Here is a 14,989-nt window from a genome sequence, read left to right as displayed (position 1 = left end):
GAAAAGAAGAAGCTGAGGCTGAGGCAGTCAACCATTGTCCAAATGTGGGCTACGGCAGGCTCGCTCCTGATGCGTTCGCGGGACGTTGAGTCCTTCCCAGGCTCAGCTCGCGTCTGTAGGGATGATGCCTTATAACAAGGCTTCGCACCGTTTATCCGCTCATTACGACTGCATCTTGTTCGATAAGACACCATCTGGATAATCGGACGAAAGTTCCTTTACGGAAAGCACGACTTGGAATCATCAAACACAGCACCCGTGGAAAGATCAACTAACTGGCTGGCAAAATGGCATACGCCGAGCGCCTTCCATTGTTGGATGAGAAGGCCGCACATGCCTATCAACTGCAGAGGGAGGATGAGACTTTCCAAAACTCGACGAAATCAGCGGAGCGAAGTCTAAGCGACATCCTACGCCATGTTGTTCTACTACCTCTTCTCTGCGGCTTCGCCGTATACGGATCCTATACCTTTTGCAGACAACATCTTATCAGGAACACCATGTTATCAGTGTCAGCACACGAAAGCTCCACTTCTTTCAACTACACATGTCTACCAGGACAGGCTTGTTGGCCGACCGTGAACGATTGGAACGCTTTCAATCAGAGCATCAACGGCAACCTCCGACTGACGGTACCTTGGGCCGCCCCATGCTACTCAGATCCGTCGAGCACGCAATGTCAAGAGGTCGCGAAGAACTACGGCGATGGCATCTCACGCACGAATCACTACGGGTCGATGGAGTTTCTTGACTGGGAGAAGTGCGACACGTCGCAATGTGCACTTAACTCTTTCAATACCTCAGAACCTGTTACCGGTACCTGCTCGCTTGGCAGACTCTCCTCATATCATGTTAAAGCTGAGACTGGGGATGAAATCAGCAAGACCTTGCACTTTGTGCGCAAGCATGGAATCCGCGTTTCGATTAAGAATACCGGACATGATTACTACGGGCGATCAACCGCGCCAAACTCTTTAGCAATCTGGACTCACAACATGAAGGACACGCAATATCACGAGACATTTCGGCCCAAAGGTTGCAAGACTCGCTATGAGAACATTGGAGAGATTGGCGCTGGCGTCCAGGCCCAGGAGGCGTGGGAGGCCTTTGAACCTCATGGCATGCATGTCACTGTTGGAGCCGTCGCATCTGTCGGCATCGCTGGTGGATATGGCCAGGGCGGCGGTCATGGGCCACTCGGTCCCAAATACGGTTTGATGGTCGACCAAGCTGTCGAGTTCGACGTTGTCACCGCCGACGGAGAACGGCGCACCATTAATGAATGCAGCGACCCGGATCTTTTCTGGGCAATGCGCGGAGGCGGAGGGGGAACCTACGCTGTGCTCACATCTTACAAGTTCCAGCTCCACCCGGCCGACCCTATCAACGTATATAGCTTCCAAGCTCGCTTTCCCGCGCCGAAGAACATTACAGAGTCGAAGGTACATCGCGACATCATCACCGGGCTTGCCGCAAACCAAACGCTATTTGCCAAGCATGGAATCGCTGGATACAATTTTGTGCTCTCAGATCGTGTCGTGTTCTTGCAGGTCCTGCCCTCTAATGACACGGAGGCGATCAAAGACATCACGTCCCAATGGCACGACTTCTTGACGAACTACTCCGGTCTCAGCATCACCGAGAATGAGTATCACTCCTTCAAGAAGTTCTCGCAGTGGCATGAGTTCACAGAGAGACCCGAGATATCTCGCAATGGACCCGTGGGTCTAGGCTTCAATGGCGCAGGGCGCTTCATCCCCAGGAGTCTCTTCAACTCGTCCCACAACATCGACCGGCTCGTCACTGCAGTCGTCACCGCCATGCAATTTTCACGTGTCAACCATGGCAGTGGAGGCGCTCAGTTCTACGCTACCGGACCAGACAATACTCCTGACAACGGTAAGACCAGCGTAAATCCCATCTGGCGAGACTCGCTATGGGAAATAGTCATGGGCCAATTTTGGACGACTGCTACACCGCCAGCGGCTCGCTCGCAAATCCAGAAGACTGTCTCTGCTACGATGGACATCTTGAAAGCCGTCACACCGAATGGTGGGTGCTATTCGAACGAAGGTGATTGGACCGAGGAGAACTGGCAACAAACGTTCTTTGGGGTGCACTACGAGAGATTGCTGGCCGTGAAGAGACGCTATGATCCAACAAATTTGTTCAACTGTTGGAAGTGTGTGGGTTGGACGGGATATGATGAGTGAGTATCATGGTCTAGATCTTGCAAACAAGAGCTAACTACCACAGCCCAATGTACTCCTGTTATGCGCAAACCCGACAGGAGCCGAGGCCTTCCGTTCCTCTTGGACCTGTTGGATGAGCGGATCGCGTCTATCTGCGACTACCTCCATGTCTAGCAGTCAACGTCGCACAAGTCATGGCGGTCACTCTTATCTTACCCTGGAACTTTGCGGTGTCTTTCTTTCCGGATTGTCTTGCTAAAACCATCATTGTTCTTGTTTGCATCGCAAAGCAATTTACACTATTCACATTCAGGCAAACTCCCGCCTCAATCTCTCGTGTCACTTTTGGGGCCAACATGCACGTGCGGTGCGCCGACGCCGTTGCGTTGCCCACCGCCGCAACGCGAGTGCAACCTGGTGAGCTTCACCGGCTCGTGAAAGAGCAACGTGTGGGGGCCGTGTGTGTTGCGTCTCCGTTTGTGCTCATCTAAGGCCTTGCCATTGGCAGGCCTCTGATTGGCCGGCCCCCATTTATTCACCGGCCGTCCAACGGGGCCAACGCGCCCCAACGTGGCATATAATTGTAATCCACGCTCACTTGCGCTTTCAGATCCCCGGGTGACGCAGGATCATAACAATAACAACAACAGTTTCCCCAGCGACTTTTACTCCCACACTCCTTTACCTGCTCCGACCCACATCACGCGACACTCAACTGCCTCACCATACTCACTCGAACCCGTGTCTACTTACGCAACTAGGTCCAAAATCCTAGTCAAGATCACTCACGATGCACGTCAACACTCTCATTGCCATGACGATGCCGCTACTCGCCGCGGGCGCGAATATCGGACATCGACACAGCCACAAGCATGAGAAGGTCAACCCTCGTGCTATGCAGACCAACGTCGTCATCGTAACTGAGACGATCTTCATGACTGTCACTCTTGATTCAACCTCAAGCTCTGCGTCTTCCGGTTGCTCTATCACTACTGTCTCTACTTCGCTGCCTGAGCCGTCCGTTACCGTCGAGGTCCCACAGAAGGGCATTCCCGACGTCGCATCCACGTCCGCAACTTCTGTCACTCCTTCCGCCGCTCCTTCTGCTCCAGATGGAATGTACGCTACTCTCGACTCGGTCGCGAATCAGGCCATCATCGTCAACTCCTGCGACTACGACGTCTATGTCTCGTCCATCGGCGATGACAAACAATGCGACAACAGTCCCGGGAGCGACTGCGTGACTGTATCCGCCAATAGCACTTATTCTGAGCCCATTCGCACCTGTAACGGGTCTGGCATTTCACTCAAGGTCGCAAAATCCACGAGCATGGATAATCCGATGCAATTCGAATATACTGTCTGGGACGACAAGATCCAGGTGTCTTACGACATCTCATACCTCGACTGCATGACCAAAGACGGGACCAACTTTGACAATTGCGCCGGCCACGAGAAAGGCATTCAAGCCGCGGCCAAGGATGGCCCGTCCTTCGAGTGCGCCGCTAACGAGCCTTGCGCTGCGGAAGCTTACGTTGTGCCTGAGTTTGGGTACCTTCCCGATGCACCAGTCGGCCGCGCTACTGTCGATAAAGGCGTCGCGTTCGAGATCTGCGCCGGAAACAGATCATGAGCGACGTCGTTACGAGGAAAGAGGTTTTCATACCGAGATCACGATAACGAGATCATGACCTGACTATTTCATTCCCGTGTCGACCCAACGAAGGGATCCGGCTATCTCTTTCGCAAACATGGCGGAGCAAGAGTGTGTGTTGTCTGACTATAACGATCTCTTTTCAACACTTTCTAACAATCTACGGCAGGCCCTGGATAACTTTTCGGGGTAGACAACTACACGGCCTCATGTTTCTTCTCTTCTTTGGTTTTCTTTTCATTGTATACTCTTGACTTCAAGGCTTTTTTATCTCCTTCTTCTTCGAACAAGGGCATACACGAGTGGCGTTGGAGGATTTTGGGTTATGATGCTGGCGCATGGACAGCAGCGGATGGCAGCCGGTGCTGGTGTTTTCCCTATCTGGATACTTTCACTATCATGATAAGATAGTTTGCTTGTAAGCCTCAATCAAGAGCATAGCACAAACTCTGCTTATACCATGCCGTGATGTTGGTGACGTGAGGGCCCGGTGGCCGATGACATGCACGCGACGCTCAGACATCTCGGAGTCCTATGCGCAGCTTCGCCCCAACGTGGTACCCATGCACTGCCAACCACGGTTGGCTCCAACTTCCGTACAACAACCTGCGGCGTAGACAACGCGACGATTACCGCTCGATCTTGTTACATCATTACCTGCATGCGCTCGACCCGAAGTCATCGCCGTACTCGAGCATACCACGACTAGATAAAACCCACGATGTAGGATTTGGATGTTTACTGACCCATACACTACTCATGATGGATTACTCACTTCTTCAGTCATGCACTGCGCTGTCATGAACATTCTCTTTTTCTATGCAAATATCTTCTCCTCTTTGCAGTCTTCTTCCTTCATCCACTTCTTTCCTCCTAATACAACACCCACTGTCTTAAACCATACCGTGATACCAACATCTTCATAGAAACGGCCTCTCCAAAGCGACGCATAGCGCACCCAACTCCGCACTACTGAAGCACGGTTGAATATCGCTGTGCCACAAACCAACACCCACGAGATTCCAACATGGCCGTACTACGCGCATGCTCGCCCATCGCAACGGCCTTATTAGCTCTCCTTCTCTTGCCGAGACCCGTCACAGCAGTGCCGCACAACCACGGGCACAAACACGTGCACCGGCATGTCTCGCCAGCCAACGATCTCATTACTCTGGGTCCTGAGTCGCTGGCACGCCGAGACACACCTGTCAAGCTAGGCGACCAGGAACGCATGGACGAGACCACGGTCGCAAAAATGGCTGCAGGTTGTTTCAGCGGCAACTGGCCTCTCGATGAAAGCGTCCCCTTGCCTATCGTGGGACCAGGCGATCAACTCAACATCTTCACTAGACCAGAGAGTAAACCCAATACACTCACCATGTACAATTACTGCCCCTACGATCTCTACTTTGAACACTGGAACGCGGGCGGACCGTTCGAAGACAAGGGCGGTTCCAAACTAGCAGCCGGTGCATCCGTCTCGCGCGGTCTCACAGGTACTGTGATCAAAGTTTTCAAGTCGAAACCACTATTATGGCCTTTTCTCATCGAGTACAGCGGTCAATATGACATGAGCTTGATACACTGCCTTGGCACGACTGATGGAACTCCCCTGGTTCATAAGGAGCATTCAACTCAGACAATCATCAAGGATACGAGTCGTTGCCCTGGACACGAAGCGGGACTGCATCTCAGTCAACCAGAGGGTCGTACTTTCCAGTGTGAGGCAGGCCTTTGGTGCGATGACCAGGCTTACTTATACGAAGTGAGTTGTTAATTTGAATGGGGTATAATTCGAGTGCTTTGCAGCTAATGAATGGCATCAGGAAGGACTGTGCAAACCGATTCGACCGAATTCGCCATATGACAGGAGCAAGGGAATTTCGATGGAGTTTTGTGCTAAGATGAAGCCTTAGTGTTTCGTCAGCTCTGTGCGGGCATGTATTCCTCAACCTTTCGTTGCGCCTGTCACTCTCTGCTTTCTGCGGACATGTATTCCCAACATCTCACATGTCGTGGCGCCTGTCGATCGTTTTGGGTATAAATTCTGTCTGGCTCATGGGCTGAAGAGTCGCGTATCCCTCATTCAGACGCCCCTTCGCTCTCCTGTCGATACATCATGGAATGAATTCTCTGCCAAGCGTCCTCCTCTCTCTGATATTCTCTGATCAGATATGCTCTGTTCAGCCGACTGTTCAGAAATCTCGTCAACTGCCTCAAGCCCGGCTCATCCTTTCCGTGCGCACAAGCTTCTGTTTCAACATGTTGAAACAAGCTTGACAGTTTCGGCATCGCCACAACACAAGGGTTGCACAGGAATCTGTCTCTAGATCTTGATTTGCCGTTCTCGAGCAGCTCAGGGCGAGTCCAGTGGGACATGAAATGATGGGATGTGTAGCACCGGGCTGCCAGCTTGTTGAGGTCTGTGTAGTCGATATTGCTGCATGTGCCACGTTCAATATGCATGATCTAAGATGGTGAGCGGCGGAATTATTTCGAACATGTAGATTTGATAGAGATGGGCCCTTACCATGCGGCTATAGGTCATGAACGTGCGGGGGCATCGGTAGCAATCATACCTTCCACGATGAGGAATTCGAATATGCCGATGCTGCGCAACCTCAGTACACCATGCACGCTGACCATGCCAAGCTTGTACTCTACCGGAAGAAAATGATCTGGCGTAATGAAGTGTTTCTCGCACACAGTGCACACATCGAATTCTTCGACATGATCCCAGTACTCGTCTGATAGAGGATCATAATGCATTCCTTTCCCGTCGTCACATTCCTGGCACACAGCGCGACAACTCTTTTCGCGGCAGTGGTCGAGCAATTCGTCCCAGGTAGCGGCATCAAATTTACATTCAGGGCATTTGTTGTGGTTTGGAGAATCGCGGACATGATCCGCGAGTGCGCGGAAGGTACGGTATGAGCGGCCGCAGCGCTCACACAGCCTTGTCCTTATCAGTAGAAGAACAACACGCAGAAGGGTAACTCACACAGCCATCCTGACAGACTACAGCTGAGGTTCAGACACCTAGTACTTTAGTGGAGTAGCTTTGTAATGTAGTAAGTGGCAATAAGTCGCGTGAGTGTCGTGTGTGGCCTGCAGTGAGCCGGCCTCGTTTCCGGGTGTTCGTGCGGCTGCACATACCACCTCGCGTGTGTCAAACAAACAAGGGAGACAGCAAAAAGACAAGGCTGCGCCGCTTCCTTGAAAAGGGTGATGGTGATGCATTTAATTCAAGGGCTACTCAGATAGCTTCACCTCTAAGAACTCCATTCCTTGAAAGCCTTCTGCTTTTGCCTGCTATTCCACTGTAGCGTCCTCGATATACTATCGATCCAATCCGTTCTCCTCTTGTTCAGTGGCAGCACACTGGGGAACGGGAAGCGACTTGCGCTAATTGTGACGTAGTCGCCAGGCTTGAGTTCGACCCTTTCTCTGCCGTCGAAGCTGGCCCATGAACTCGTCCTCGCATCGTATGGTACACCACACCGGAGTACGATGGTATCAGGAAGGATGATAGGTCTGAACGAGAGCGTATGTGCGCAGATGGCGGTAACGAGGACCACAGGGTTGTCGGGGTGGCAGAGCGATCCACCTGCCGCAAGGTTGTACGCAGTCGAGCCCGTAGGCGTAGACACGCAAATACCGTCAGCCTGCACAGTCGTGAAATGCTCGTCGTCTCCGAACAGCTCGATGGACGACATTGTAGGGTTTGGGCCTCGGTCTACGACCACCTCGTTCAAGATGTTATGTGTACCATCGGAGTAGTGGGTATGGTGGTCGTCGATTTCTTCCCCGATCAGTTCTTCGACCAGATCGCGGCCCTCGCCGTCCCGTTGTTGGGATCGCATGACGGTAGCTTCGAAGCGGAGACGCAGGCTGACGGTGATACCGTCCGCGAAGGCGGTAGATAGAGATTGCGGGTATAGTTCGAAATCAAATTTGGTGAGGAAGCCGAGCGAGCCTAGTGAGAAGGAAATCGTTGGAGGTACGATGCGCTGGAAGAGCCATGACGCATACAAGACTGTGCCGTCACCACCCAGCTGTGTTGTCGTTAGCCTTGAAGACTCCGCAATATGACATGTCTTACCGCGAGGACAATGTCAAAGGTTTGTGGCTTTTGAGCGCACATCTCGTTGGTCCAGAATTTGAGCCGCCCTTGAAACCCCTCGTTCTCCAACAGCCCAGCAGCGTCGAAGATCTTGTTGTCCTCCAGCGTCTGCTCGACGTAGCTATGTCTCGTTAATCGTGTCCGTTGCTAGGCAAAACTAGCACATACACCGTATGCTCCGAGCTCTTCCGCAGAAGCCAGTCGGTCACCTCGCGCGAGTTCTTGATCAAGGCCTCGTCATGCGCTTTGCCGAGGATGAAGATGTTCTTCACATGCAGCTTCAGCCTGATCTGTGACAGCTTCTTGGACAGCTCGCGTATTCCAAATGCCATATCTGACAGCTCCTTCTTGGTCAACAGCCGCGAATGTTGCGTCTGCTCCGAGCGCGCCGAGGCTGGGTCTTTGTCGACGCGCCGTTCCTGCGCGAGGCCTTCGTGCGATTGGGAGTGATCTTGTACGGGCAAGCCATCGTGCTTTTCGAGAAGGGAGTGTACGATACACGCGGTGGTACGGCGACCGTTCTCAGGGCGGAACGTCATCTTGCCAGAGGGTGGGGGAGCGAGCGAGGCTTTGCGACGATGGCCGCTATATCCGCCTTCGAAGACGACCTGCGATTATTGGTCAGCGCGTGGAGGAAGGATGCAGTGGAGTAGGTACCTCTAGCGCATCGTCATGGCTGGTCACCTTGGTGATATTCTTGGTGTCTTGGTCTCCAAGCTCGCTCTCCATGAGGAAGTTAGCTTCAACGCGTCGTTATGACGTTTGGGGGGTGCATAGGTACCTCGATTGCTTCCTGGACGCCAGGGCTCAGCTGATCGAAATAACTCGTCGCCATGGCTGAAGTGCGCAAATACTCTTGCGATTGAAAGGGCCAAGAGACACAGCTGCCCTTTTGTAGCCTCGTGGTAGCGCGTGCGTAATGTCGAAGGTGCAACAGTAACTGCGGTTCTCGGCCCACTTTCCGAGGGGCAGGCACGCCCGGCCCCGCTTGCTTCCAATCATGTCCGCGCAACGCCGATGAGATCAGCCGCTGGCGTCCTTACTCATGCCTTTTGCTCAACCACCATCGTTTTCGTGGTGGTAGTCTTGCTGACAAAGGATGCTAAAGCGGAACTTCCACTGATTCTAGCACTTCCTCGATCACATCCTCAACCGTGACACCTTCAAGGACTGCCTTGACTGCCTCGAGCGAGCTGCCCCATTGCATGCTGCGCTCGTTCTCTGGTGCAGTAATGACGATGCGATGTGGGTATATCTTGCGAGCGGCAAGGGCGATCATGGACGGTGAAATGTAATCGAGGCCGTGGAGTGGGGCGAGCGTGCTACTGCTGTCAATACTGTTCTGCTGGGATAGTGGACTACTTACTGTGCCAGCGTGTTGAAGTGCCTCGTGGCCAAAGCAGAGATGCCTCCTGCAACTGCTCGATGCAGTCGCATGAACACAATGATGTTGTATAAATAGGCTCTTACTTCAGAACTGATTCTGACTTGCGACACCAGCTTCGTCAATGTCTCAAGGTCCTGGTCTTGTTAGTACAGAACAGGCATACTACGGTCGACATACATCAGGTAGGAACAATGCTTGTTGCGGCTTATGCTTTCCCGGTTGGAACGGCGGCGTGCGTACCACGGAAGACATTGATGCGCCGTCGTCTGATGCATGATTCTTTTCTTGTAGCTCTTCAAGATTTGGCAGTCCATCATCTGCTTGATGCTTGTGTGAGATGAAGAACTGATCGTTCTGTAGCATTGTTAGACTTTGTATCTAGATTGTAGGGTAAACCTACCAGATGCATGGTTAATCGCGGTGTATCTAAGGCATTCAAAGCGATGAATAGGAACGGTTTTGGGGCCGCGTGTACTGCTGTCCTTGTGAAGTTCCGCTTGCCTCGTATCAGCTGTCTATCGTTAGTTATGCTCGAGCAGAAAAGACGATTAATGTACCTCCAAGGCCTGGATTTGGACCTGCGGATTCGCCCTGTTGAGGTTTCTTGCTATAACAATATTCGCGATGCGTTGGTTGTCCAATGGACTGAACGGTTTGGATGACCTCGATGTGTGTCCGCCAGGCTTCCCAGGTGATACTGAGATGGACGAAAACTGGCTAGACATTAGTTGCTGGTAACTCAGTCTAAACGAGCATAAACTACCTCTCCCCTACCACGCCCAGCTTTGTTGCCGAAGTAGTCGTTCTCTTCTCCTCTCACAAGGATTCCGCTTCCGAAATCGTCCAGCGTGGTGTGCTCGGTGCATTCCAGTACAGCCCACGTTAGTCCGAAAGTATTGGTAGCGACCTGTTGCTGTAAGCACACAGGCAGTCGCGCAGTGCGAAGCAACTCACAAGTTTCAACTCCTCCAGGACGTCACGGGTCAGTTGCCTTTCCGCTTCGATGATGCAATGTTGATCCGCGACTAAGCAGATGAGAACGGCAAGCTCCAGATCGCTCAGCGACTGTACTTTTTCCGTGATGCGATCTTCCGAAGCTTCCATTGCCGATAAGATCTGTGAAGGCTCAATTCGTTCTTGTGAAAGTTCCAGAAGCCTGTAGGAAGTCTGGCGACGAAAGTGCTCGGACGCGATGGCTGTTTCCAAAGTCGCGTTCGGTGAGCGGACAGGGATGCGATGCCGCTAGCTCAAGAAAGGACTAGACTCAAGTCCCCTGGAAGTCACGCCCGGGCGGGCTGTGAGGTCACCGCCAGAACATCTTCACGAGGAGCAGCTCAGCATGCACACCACCACACATTTAAGTGATTTTGCATTATCAGTAGCTTCGCATCGTTACAGTACGTCAGAATATCGAGAGCCATAGGCATTGCCTAATGGACCAGTACCCGTAATGCGCTCCTAACCCAGTTTCTACCGTATCAGACCCCATTTCTTCCCCGACATGGCACCTCGCTCCGCGGCTTAGACAGACTTCTTCACAGCGCCTCTGATCTCTTCCTTGGATGTGTCGACGAGACGAAGACTCTTCCAAGTGGTTGACGGAGTCGTTTTGGGTACTGCTGGGGAGCTCAGTGCAGGAAAGGCTTCTGCGACGCAAGGGACCTTGCGCAGTGTGACAGTTGGGTTGACTGACGACTGAACAACAGCTCGGCCAGTCCATGCGCCACCGACGGCCGCTGGCTCTGCTGCGCGAATGTCCTCAGATCCGGTCTTGGTGCTTGACGCGCGAGAAGGCTTTGACTTTGGCGCAGGCTTCAAGTCTTTCAATGCTTGCTCGGCTTCTTGTACCTTGCCCTCGAGTGCCTTCTTCTTATCTTTTGAGTCGTTTACATCGGCAGTCGCAGTGTCTAGAGTGTTCTGCCAGATGGTTGCAAGCCCGTCTAGGTGTTGGAGTTCGGCGACTTGACGAGCGAACACCGCTACTGTGTTGGGGATATGCGGCTTTGAGACTGCCGGTTGGCTCTCGTGATGCGGCATGGGGCCCGATGTTTGTTCTCTTGATAGCTTCTCGTACTCTCTCTTCAACTCATCGTAGTCGGTCTGAAGCACAGCCTTCTCAGTCTGGAGAACCTGGTTATCGTTGCTGAGTTGGTCGTAACCTTCCTTGAAAGATTTGGCTTCCTCGTCGCGGTCCTTGTACTTCTTCTCTAATTCCGATTTTGTCCGTCTTAGCAGCGCTTTCTCTTGGTCACCCTGCAGAGCCCTGGCTCGCTGGACCTCTTTCTCGTCAAGGACTCGATCGTAAAGCAAAGCCTTTGCTTCCGCTTTGCTAAGTCGCTCAGCAAGCTTCGCTTTCTCGTCGTACACGCGTCCTTCAACCAACTTGTTCACCTTGTCGTAGTAGCCCTTTACAAGCTCATCGTACTTGTCGTTCATACTCCTTCTCTCTTCAGCCAACTTGCCTTTAACCGTTTCCAAACTTGATTCCAGCTTCTTACTCTTGCGCATTTCATGTCCGAGTGATGATTCCTTTGCATTCGCCCTCACTGTTGCTTTGACAAACGCTCTCATCGTAATATCTAGCTGACGTCTAGTATCTCCGAGCTCTTCTATATCGGTTGGTCTGTTCTTCCAAAAAGATCCGATGGCGACCATCATGTATCCGGCTAGCTCGTCTCGTAGAGTATCGAGTATCTGGTCTGCGGCGGGATGACATGTGCACGCGGGCAGAAGTCTTTTGTAGCATTCTCTTCTGATCTGGGACAGCGGGTCGTCGCCGGCAACATCTGGCGGGTTGTGACCGAACATTAGGGCGGCCTTTGTCCATGGTTCGAGCCAAGCAGATGCTTTCTTCGAAGCGACCCCTTCGAGTGTGGCACTTAGCGTATGGAGAAGACTCTTCAGGTCGCTGAGCTCTCCGGTGGAAATTTCGCCTGGTTGGTCCAGAAGCTTAAAGCCCAACGTGGTGGTCCTGAGTGCATCGCACACCTGACCCTCGGGAGACTCTTCAGTATCTTCCATAACAGCTCACCAAGGCTCCGGCGTGATCTTGGATGTCGATCAGCGGTCCGTACCGATGTCAAGGGATCGTAGTATGTTTTAACAAGTACGCGTACAGCAGAAAGAAGCCCAGACCTGGGGACAGAAGCAGGCCGGGGGTCAATGCTATATCGGGCAGGTGTACGTGATATCGCAGAGCTGGAGTCGGTGCGGGTGTCTTGATAGTGTCGTGAGTTGACACAGGTCCGTGGTACGAGCACAAAGTCGTGGCTTTTCGAGCATAGGTTCAGGGGACGCGGCGTTTGCAAACGAATAGGTGGGACCAAGGACGCGTTTAGCAAGTAAACAAACGCGTTTGCTGTTTTGAGCCTACGTCATCAGCGCGAAAGTCCTCTCACTGCGCTTTGAACCTATTAAGCCGCATCGTTGCCGTATCCATTCTGAGCTGCCGCCCTACCCATCGCCATCGTCAACAATGTCACTCAGCTCGAGATGTGCAGATAGCGACATGGCCAATCGTCTACGGGCCACGGCAGCAACGTTTACACCTTTGGCCTCCCAGAGCGACGCGAAATCTCCTCACCATGACGAGCGGCAGACTTATATTACCTCCAAGAATCCAAATTCTCTATCTCCAGACGCTCAAGCAGACGAAACGCCAGGTAGCTCCAATGTCGAAGTAGCAGACGAATCTGAACTCAAAGTTGCCGAGCGCGAGACCAAGATAGACTGCACGTTCTGCGCTTCCCTGGGCCAGCCACTCCAATGCTGCCAGGCTCTCACGCTCTCACATCCCTGCCCTCACTGCGACGACCTCAGCCAACTCTTCACCCGCAAAACCAATGAACATAAAGACGAGATAGCCACTCTGCACGACAAGCTACAGCGACTGGAAGAAGAGTCACCGGAACAAAAGTTCACCAGGCTATGCGGCGAAAAGAACACGAAGATCGATATGTTGAAACGCGAAGTCGAGCAGATCAACAAGGAAGACGAGTCACTGAAGGCAGAAAATAAGAAGTTGGAGAAGAAGCTAAAGATGCTTGAGGCGGACATCAAGAAGTTACAGCCACCTGCGGAGTTTACAGTCAAGGAGAAGAAGACGAAAGGGAAGAAGAAGTAGAGTTCGAGAGTTCTCGGGGGCGTCATATCTGCCGGCACTGTATATGAAAGCGCTCCTTGTCGATTACATGATGATTTGGCACTGGTCCTACCTCTTCGGCGCGGCTTTGTAGTCTCTCCGCTAATCAAACAAATTACACTGATACCAAGAACCCAAGACTGAAGCTTCTTAGTATCCGCATGCACAGGCCGAGGTACATCGTATCACGTTACCTATCCAGAGTTCTCCAGACGTCGTCGAGCTTGTTCAATCTTGGCGTCCAGCGATGTGACCCCTGCTTTCTTCTCGATCGAATACAGCCTGGCTAGGTCTTTTCAGGTGTCTCTGTGGTCTCCTTCGACGCCTTGAGATCTGCATTCTCTTTCTCTAACCTCGCATTCTGTTGCTCAAGCTCCTGAACTCTCGTTGTTGTGTCCGCTACTCGCTTCAAAGCAGTTGCAAGCCGTCGGTCCAGTGTCTTGGCATCATATCGGGTGAGGTTGAGATTACTCTCGGTGTTACTCAGAACCTCATGCGTGAAGAGCTTGTCGACGCGCAGTTTATAGATTTCTTCGTCCTTCGAATCAGATGTTTTTTTGAGCTGAGCAACCTTCAAATCAGATGTTCTTTTGAGTTGAGCAACCAGTGTCTGCAGTGGCGCATAAACCGTCTCCATGACCAGGTGGCGCAATATCTCGGCGTCAAGTTCCTGGCTCCGCAACGCAAACTCCTCATCGCGCAGCTCAGTACTCAGCTCTGTTAAGGCGGCCTCGGAAGTTCTCTCATGTTCTTTATCATCGGGCTGTGCTTGCTGTAGCTTAGCCATTTGTTGGCTGATGCTCTTGATAACGGCCTTGACCTCAGCAATCGCTTCGCCAGCACGGTAGCCTTCGGAAACCAGAAGAGCTATCGAAGAATGCACTCTTCGCAAATGAACTGCGATGAAAATCATATCCTTGTCGTCTAGCTCAAAGGTTGTTTTGACCCATTCCAGGAAATCGTCTTGGAATCTGACCTCATGCGTCGCGTCCTCTGTTGTTGGAGTAGTCGCGGATGGTATCGCTACAGATACAGGATTGTCCAGACTGAACAGCCCGCAGACTGCGGATAGCCACTCTTGCGTACTCTCCAGATGCCGTTGACCAAAGGGAGCTCCCGCTGGACTTCCGGTAGAGTCATGCTTGCTGGAAACGCCCTGAACACCGGAGAGGCCGTTGTCATCTGGCCTTTGGGAGTGGAAGCCACCCTCATCAGCTGATGTAGGCGCCATGAATCCCTCAGTCTGGCCTTCGGCTGGCGGGTGGGGAGAGGACGGGAGGAAGCGGGATCCCTGAGGATTGTTTTGGGAGTTATGATCTGTGCACGTTTGCTCCGAAGCAGTCTCAGTATCGACTGGTGAGCTGCCATCTGACTTTTCAGGGTTTTGCAATTCGTCTTGATCGGCTTTCTCATCAGTTTGAGACGTGTTGTACATGATGTGATTTGAGACTGATCCGGTCGCGTTTTGTAGGTGTTTGGTCGTCCGACGTGC

General features: G+C 52.4%; 7 protein-coding genes across 7 annotated transcripts; 3 read left to right on the top strand and 4 right to left on the bottom strand.

Annotated features, from left to right (window-relative positions):
* Window positions 1–287: 287 nt before the first annotated feature.
* On the top strand, window positions 288–2,329 carry J4E84_006612 (uncharacterized protein; the record flags this gene model as incomplete). The annotated part of the gene is made up of 2 exons (XM_049389201.1): window positions 288–2,209; window positions 2,257–2,329. 2 exons carry the CDS (start codon window positions 288–290, stop codon window positions 2,327–2,329), a joined length of 1,995 nt encoding a protein of 664 aa, XP_049242910.1.
* A 653-nt stretch (window positions 2,330–2,982) lies between these two features.
* J4E84_006611 (uncharacterized protein) lies at window positions 2,983–3,825 on the top strand (the record flags this gene model as incomplete). Its single annotated transcript, XM_049389200.1, has 1 exon — window positions 2,983–3,825. The coding sequence occupies one exon, from the start codon at window positions 2,983–2,985 to the stop codon at window positions 3,823–3,825; it is 843 nt and encodes a 280-aa protein (XP_049242909.1).
* A 3,293-nt stretch (window positions 3,826–7,118) lies between these two features.
* Window positions 7,119–8,698, bottom strand: J4E84_006610 (uncharacterized protein; the record flags this gene model as incomplete). Its single annotated transcript, XM_049389199.1, has 4 exons — window positions 7,119–7,901; window positions 7,949–8,090; window positions 8,138–8,577; window positions 8,627–8,698. The coding sequence occupies 4 exons, from the start codon at window positions 8,696–8,698 to the stop codon at window positions 7,119–7,121; spliced, it is 1,437 nt and encodes a 478-aa protein (XP_049242908.1).
* Window positions 8,699–9,071: 373 nt separating this feature from the next.
* Window positions 9,072–10,460, bottom strand: J4E84_006609 (uncharacterized protein; the record flags this gene model as incomplete). Its single annotated transcript, XM_049389198.1, has 7 exons — window positions 9,072–9,291; window positions 9,336–9,490; window positions 9,534–9,710; window positions 9,757–9,867; window positions 9,914–10,069; window positions 10,120–10,263; window positions 10,311–10,460. 7 exons carry the CDS (start codon window positions 10,458–10,460, stop codon window positions 9,072–9,074), a joined length of 1,113 nt encoding a protein of 370 aa, XP_049242907.1.
* Window positions 10,461–10,877: 417 nt separating this feature from the next.
* J4E84_006608 (uncharacterized protein) lies at window positions 10,878–12,377 on the bottom strand (the record flags this gene model as incomplete). Its single annotated transcript, XM_049389197.1, has 1 exon — window positions 10,878–12,377. The coding sequence occupies one exon, from the start codon at window positions 12,375–12,377 to the stop codon at window positions 10,878–10,880; it is 1,500 nt and encodes a 499-aa protein (XP_049242906.1).
* A 454-nt stretch (window positions 12,378–12,831) lies between these two features.
* On the top strand, window positions 12,832–13,479 carry J4E84_006607 (uncharacterized protein; the record flags this gene model as incomplete). The annotated part of the gene is made up of 1 exon (XM_049389196.1): window positions 12,832–13,479. One exon carries the CDS (start codon window positions 12,832–12,834, stop codon window positions 13,477–13,479), a length of 648 nt encoding a protein of 215 aa, XP_049242905.1.
* Window positions 13,480–13,783: 304 nt separating this feature from the next.
* Window positions 13,784–14,932, bottom strand: J4E84_006606 (uncharacterized protein; the record flags this gene model as incomplete). Its single annotated transcript, XM_049389195.1, has 1 exon — window positions 13,784–14,932. The coding sequence occupies one exon, from the start codon at window positions 14,930–14,932 to the stop codon at window positions 13,784–13,786; it is 1,149 nt and encodes a 382-aa protein (XP_049242904.1).
* Window positions 14,933–14,989: the final 57 nt, after the last annotated feature.

This window comes from Alternaria hordeiaustralica (genome assembly GCF_023758085.1).
Source record: "Alternaria hordeiaustralica strain BMP 2776 chromosome Unknown scaffold_13, whole genome shotgun sequence".
NCBI lineage: Eukaryota > Fungi > Ascomycota > Dothideomycetes > Pleosporales > Pleosporaceae > Alternaria > Alternaria hordeiaustralica.
The sequence above is the reverse complement of the archived record's forward strand: the minus strand, read 5'-3'. Positions and strand labels throughout refer to the sequence as shown.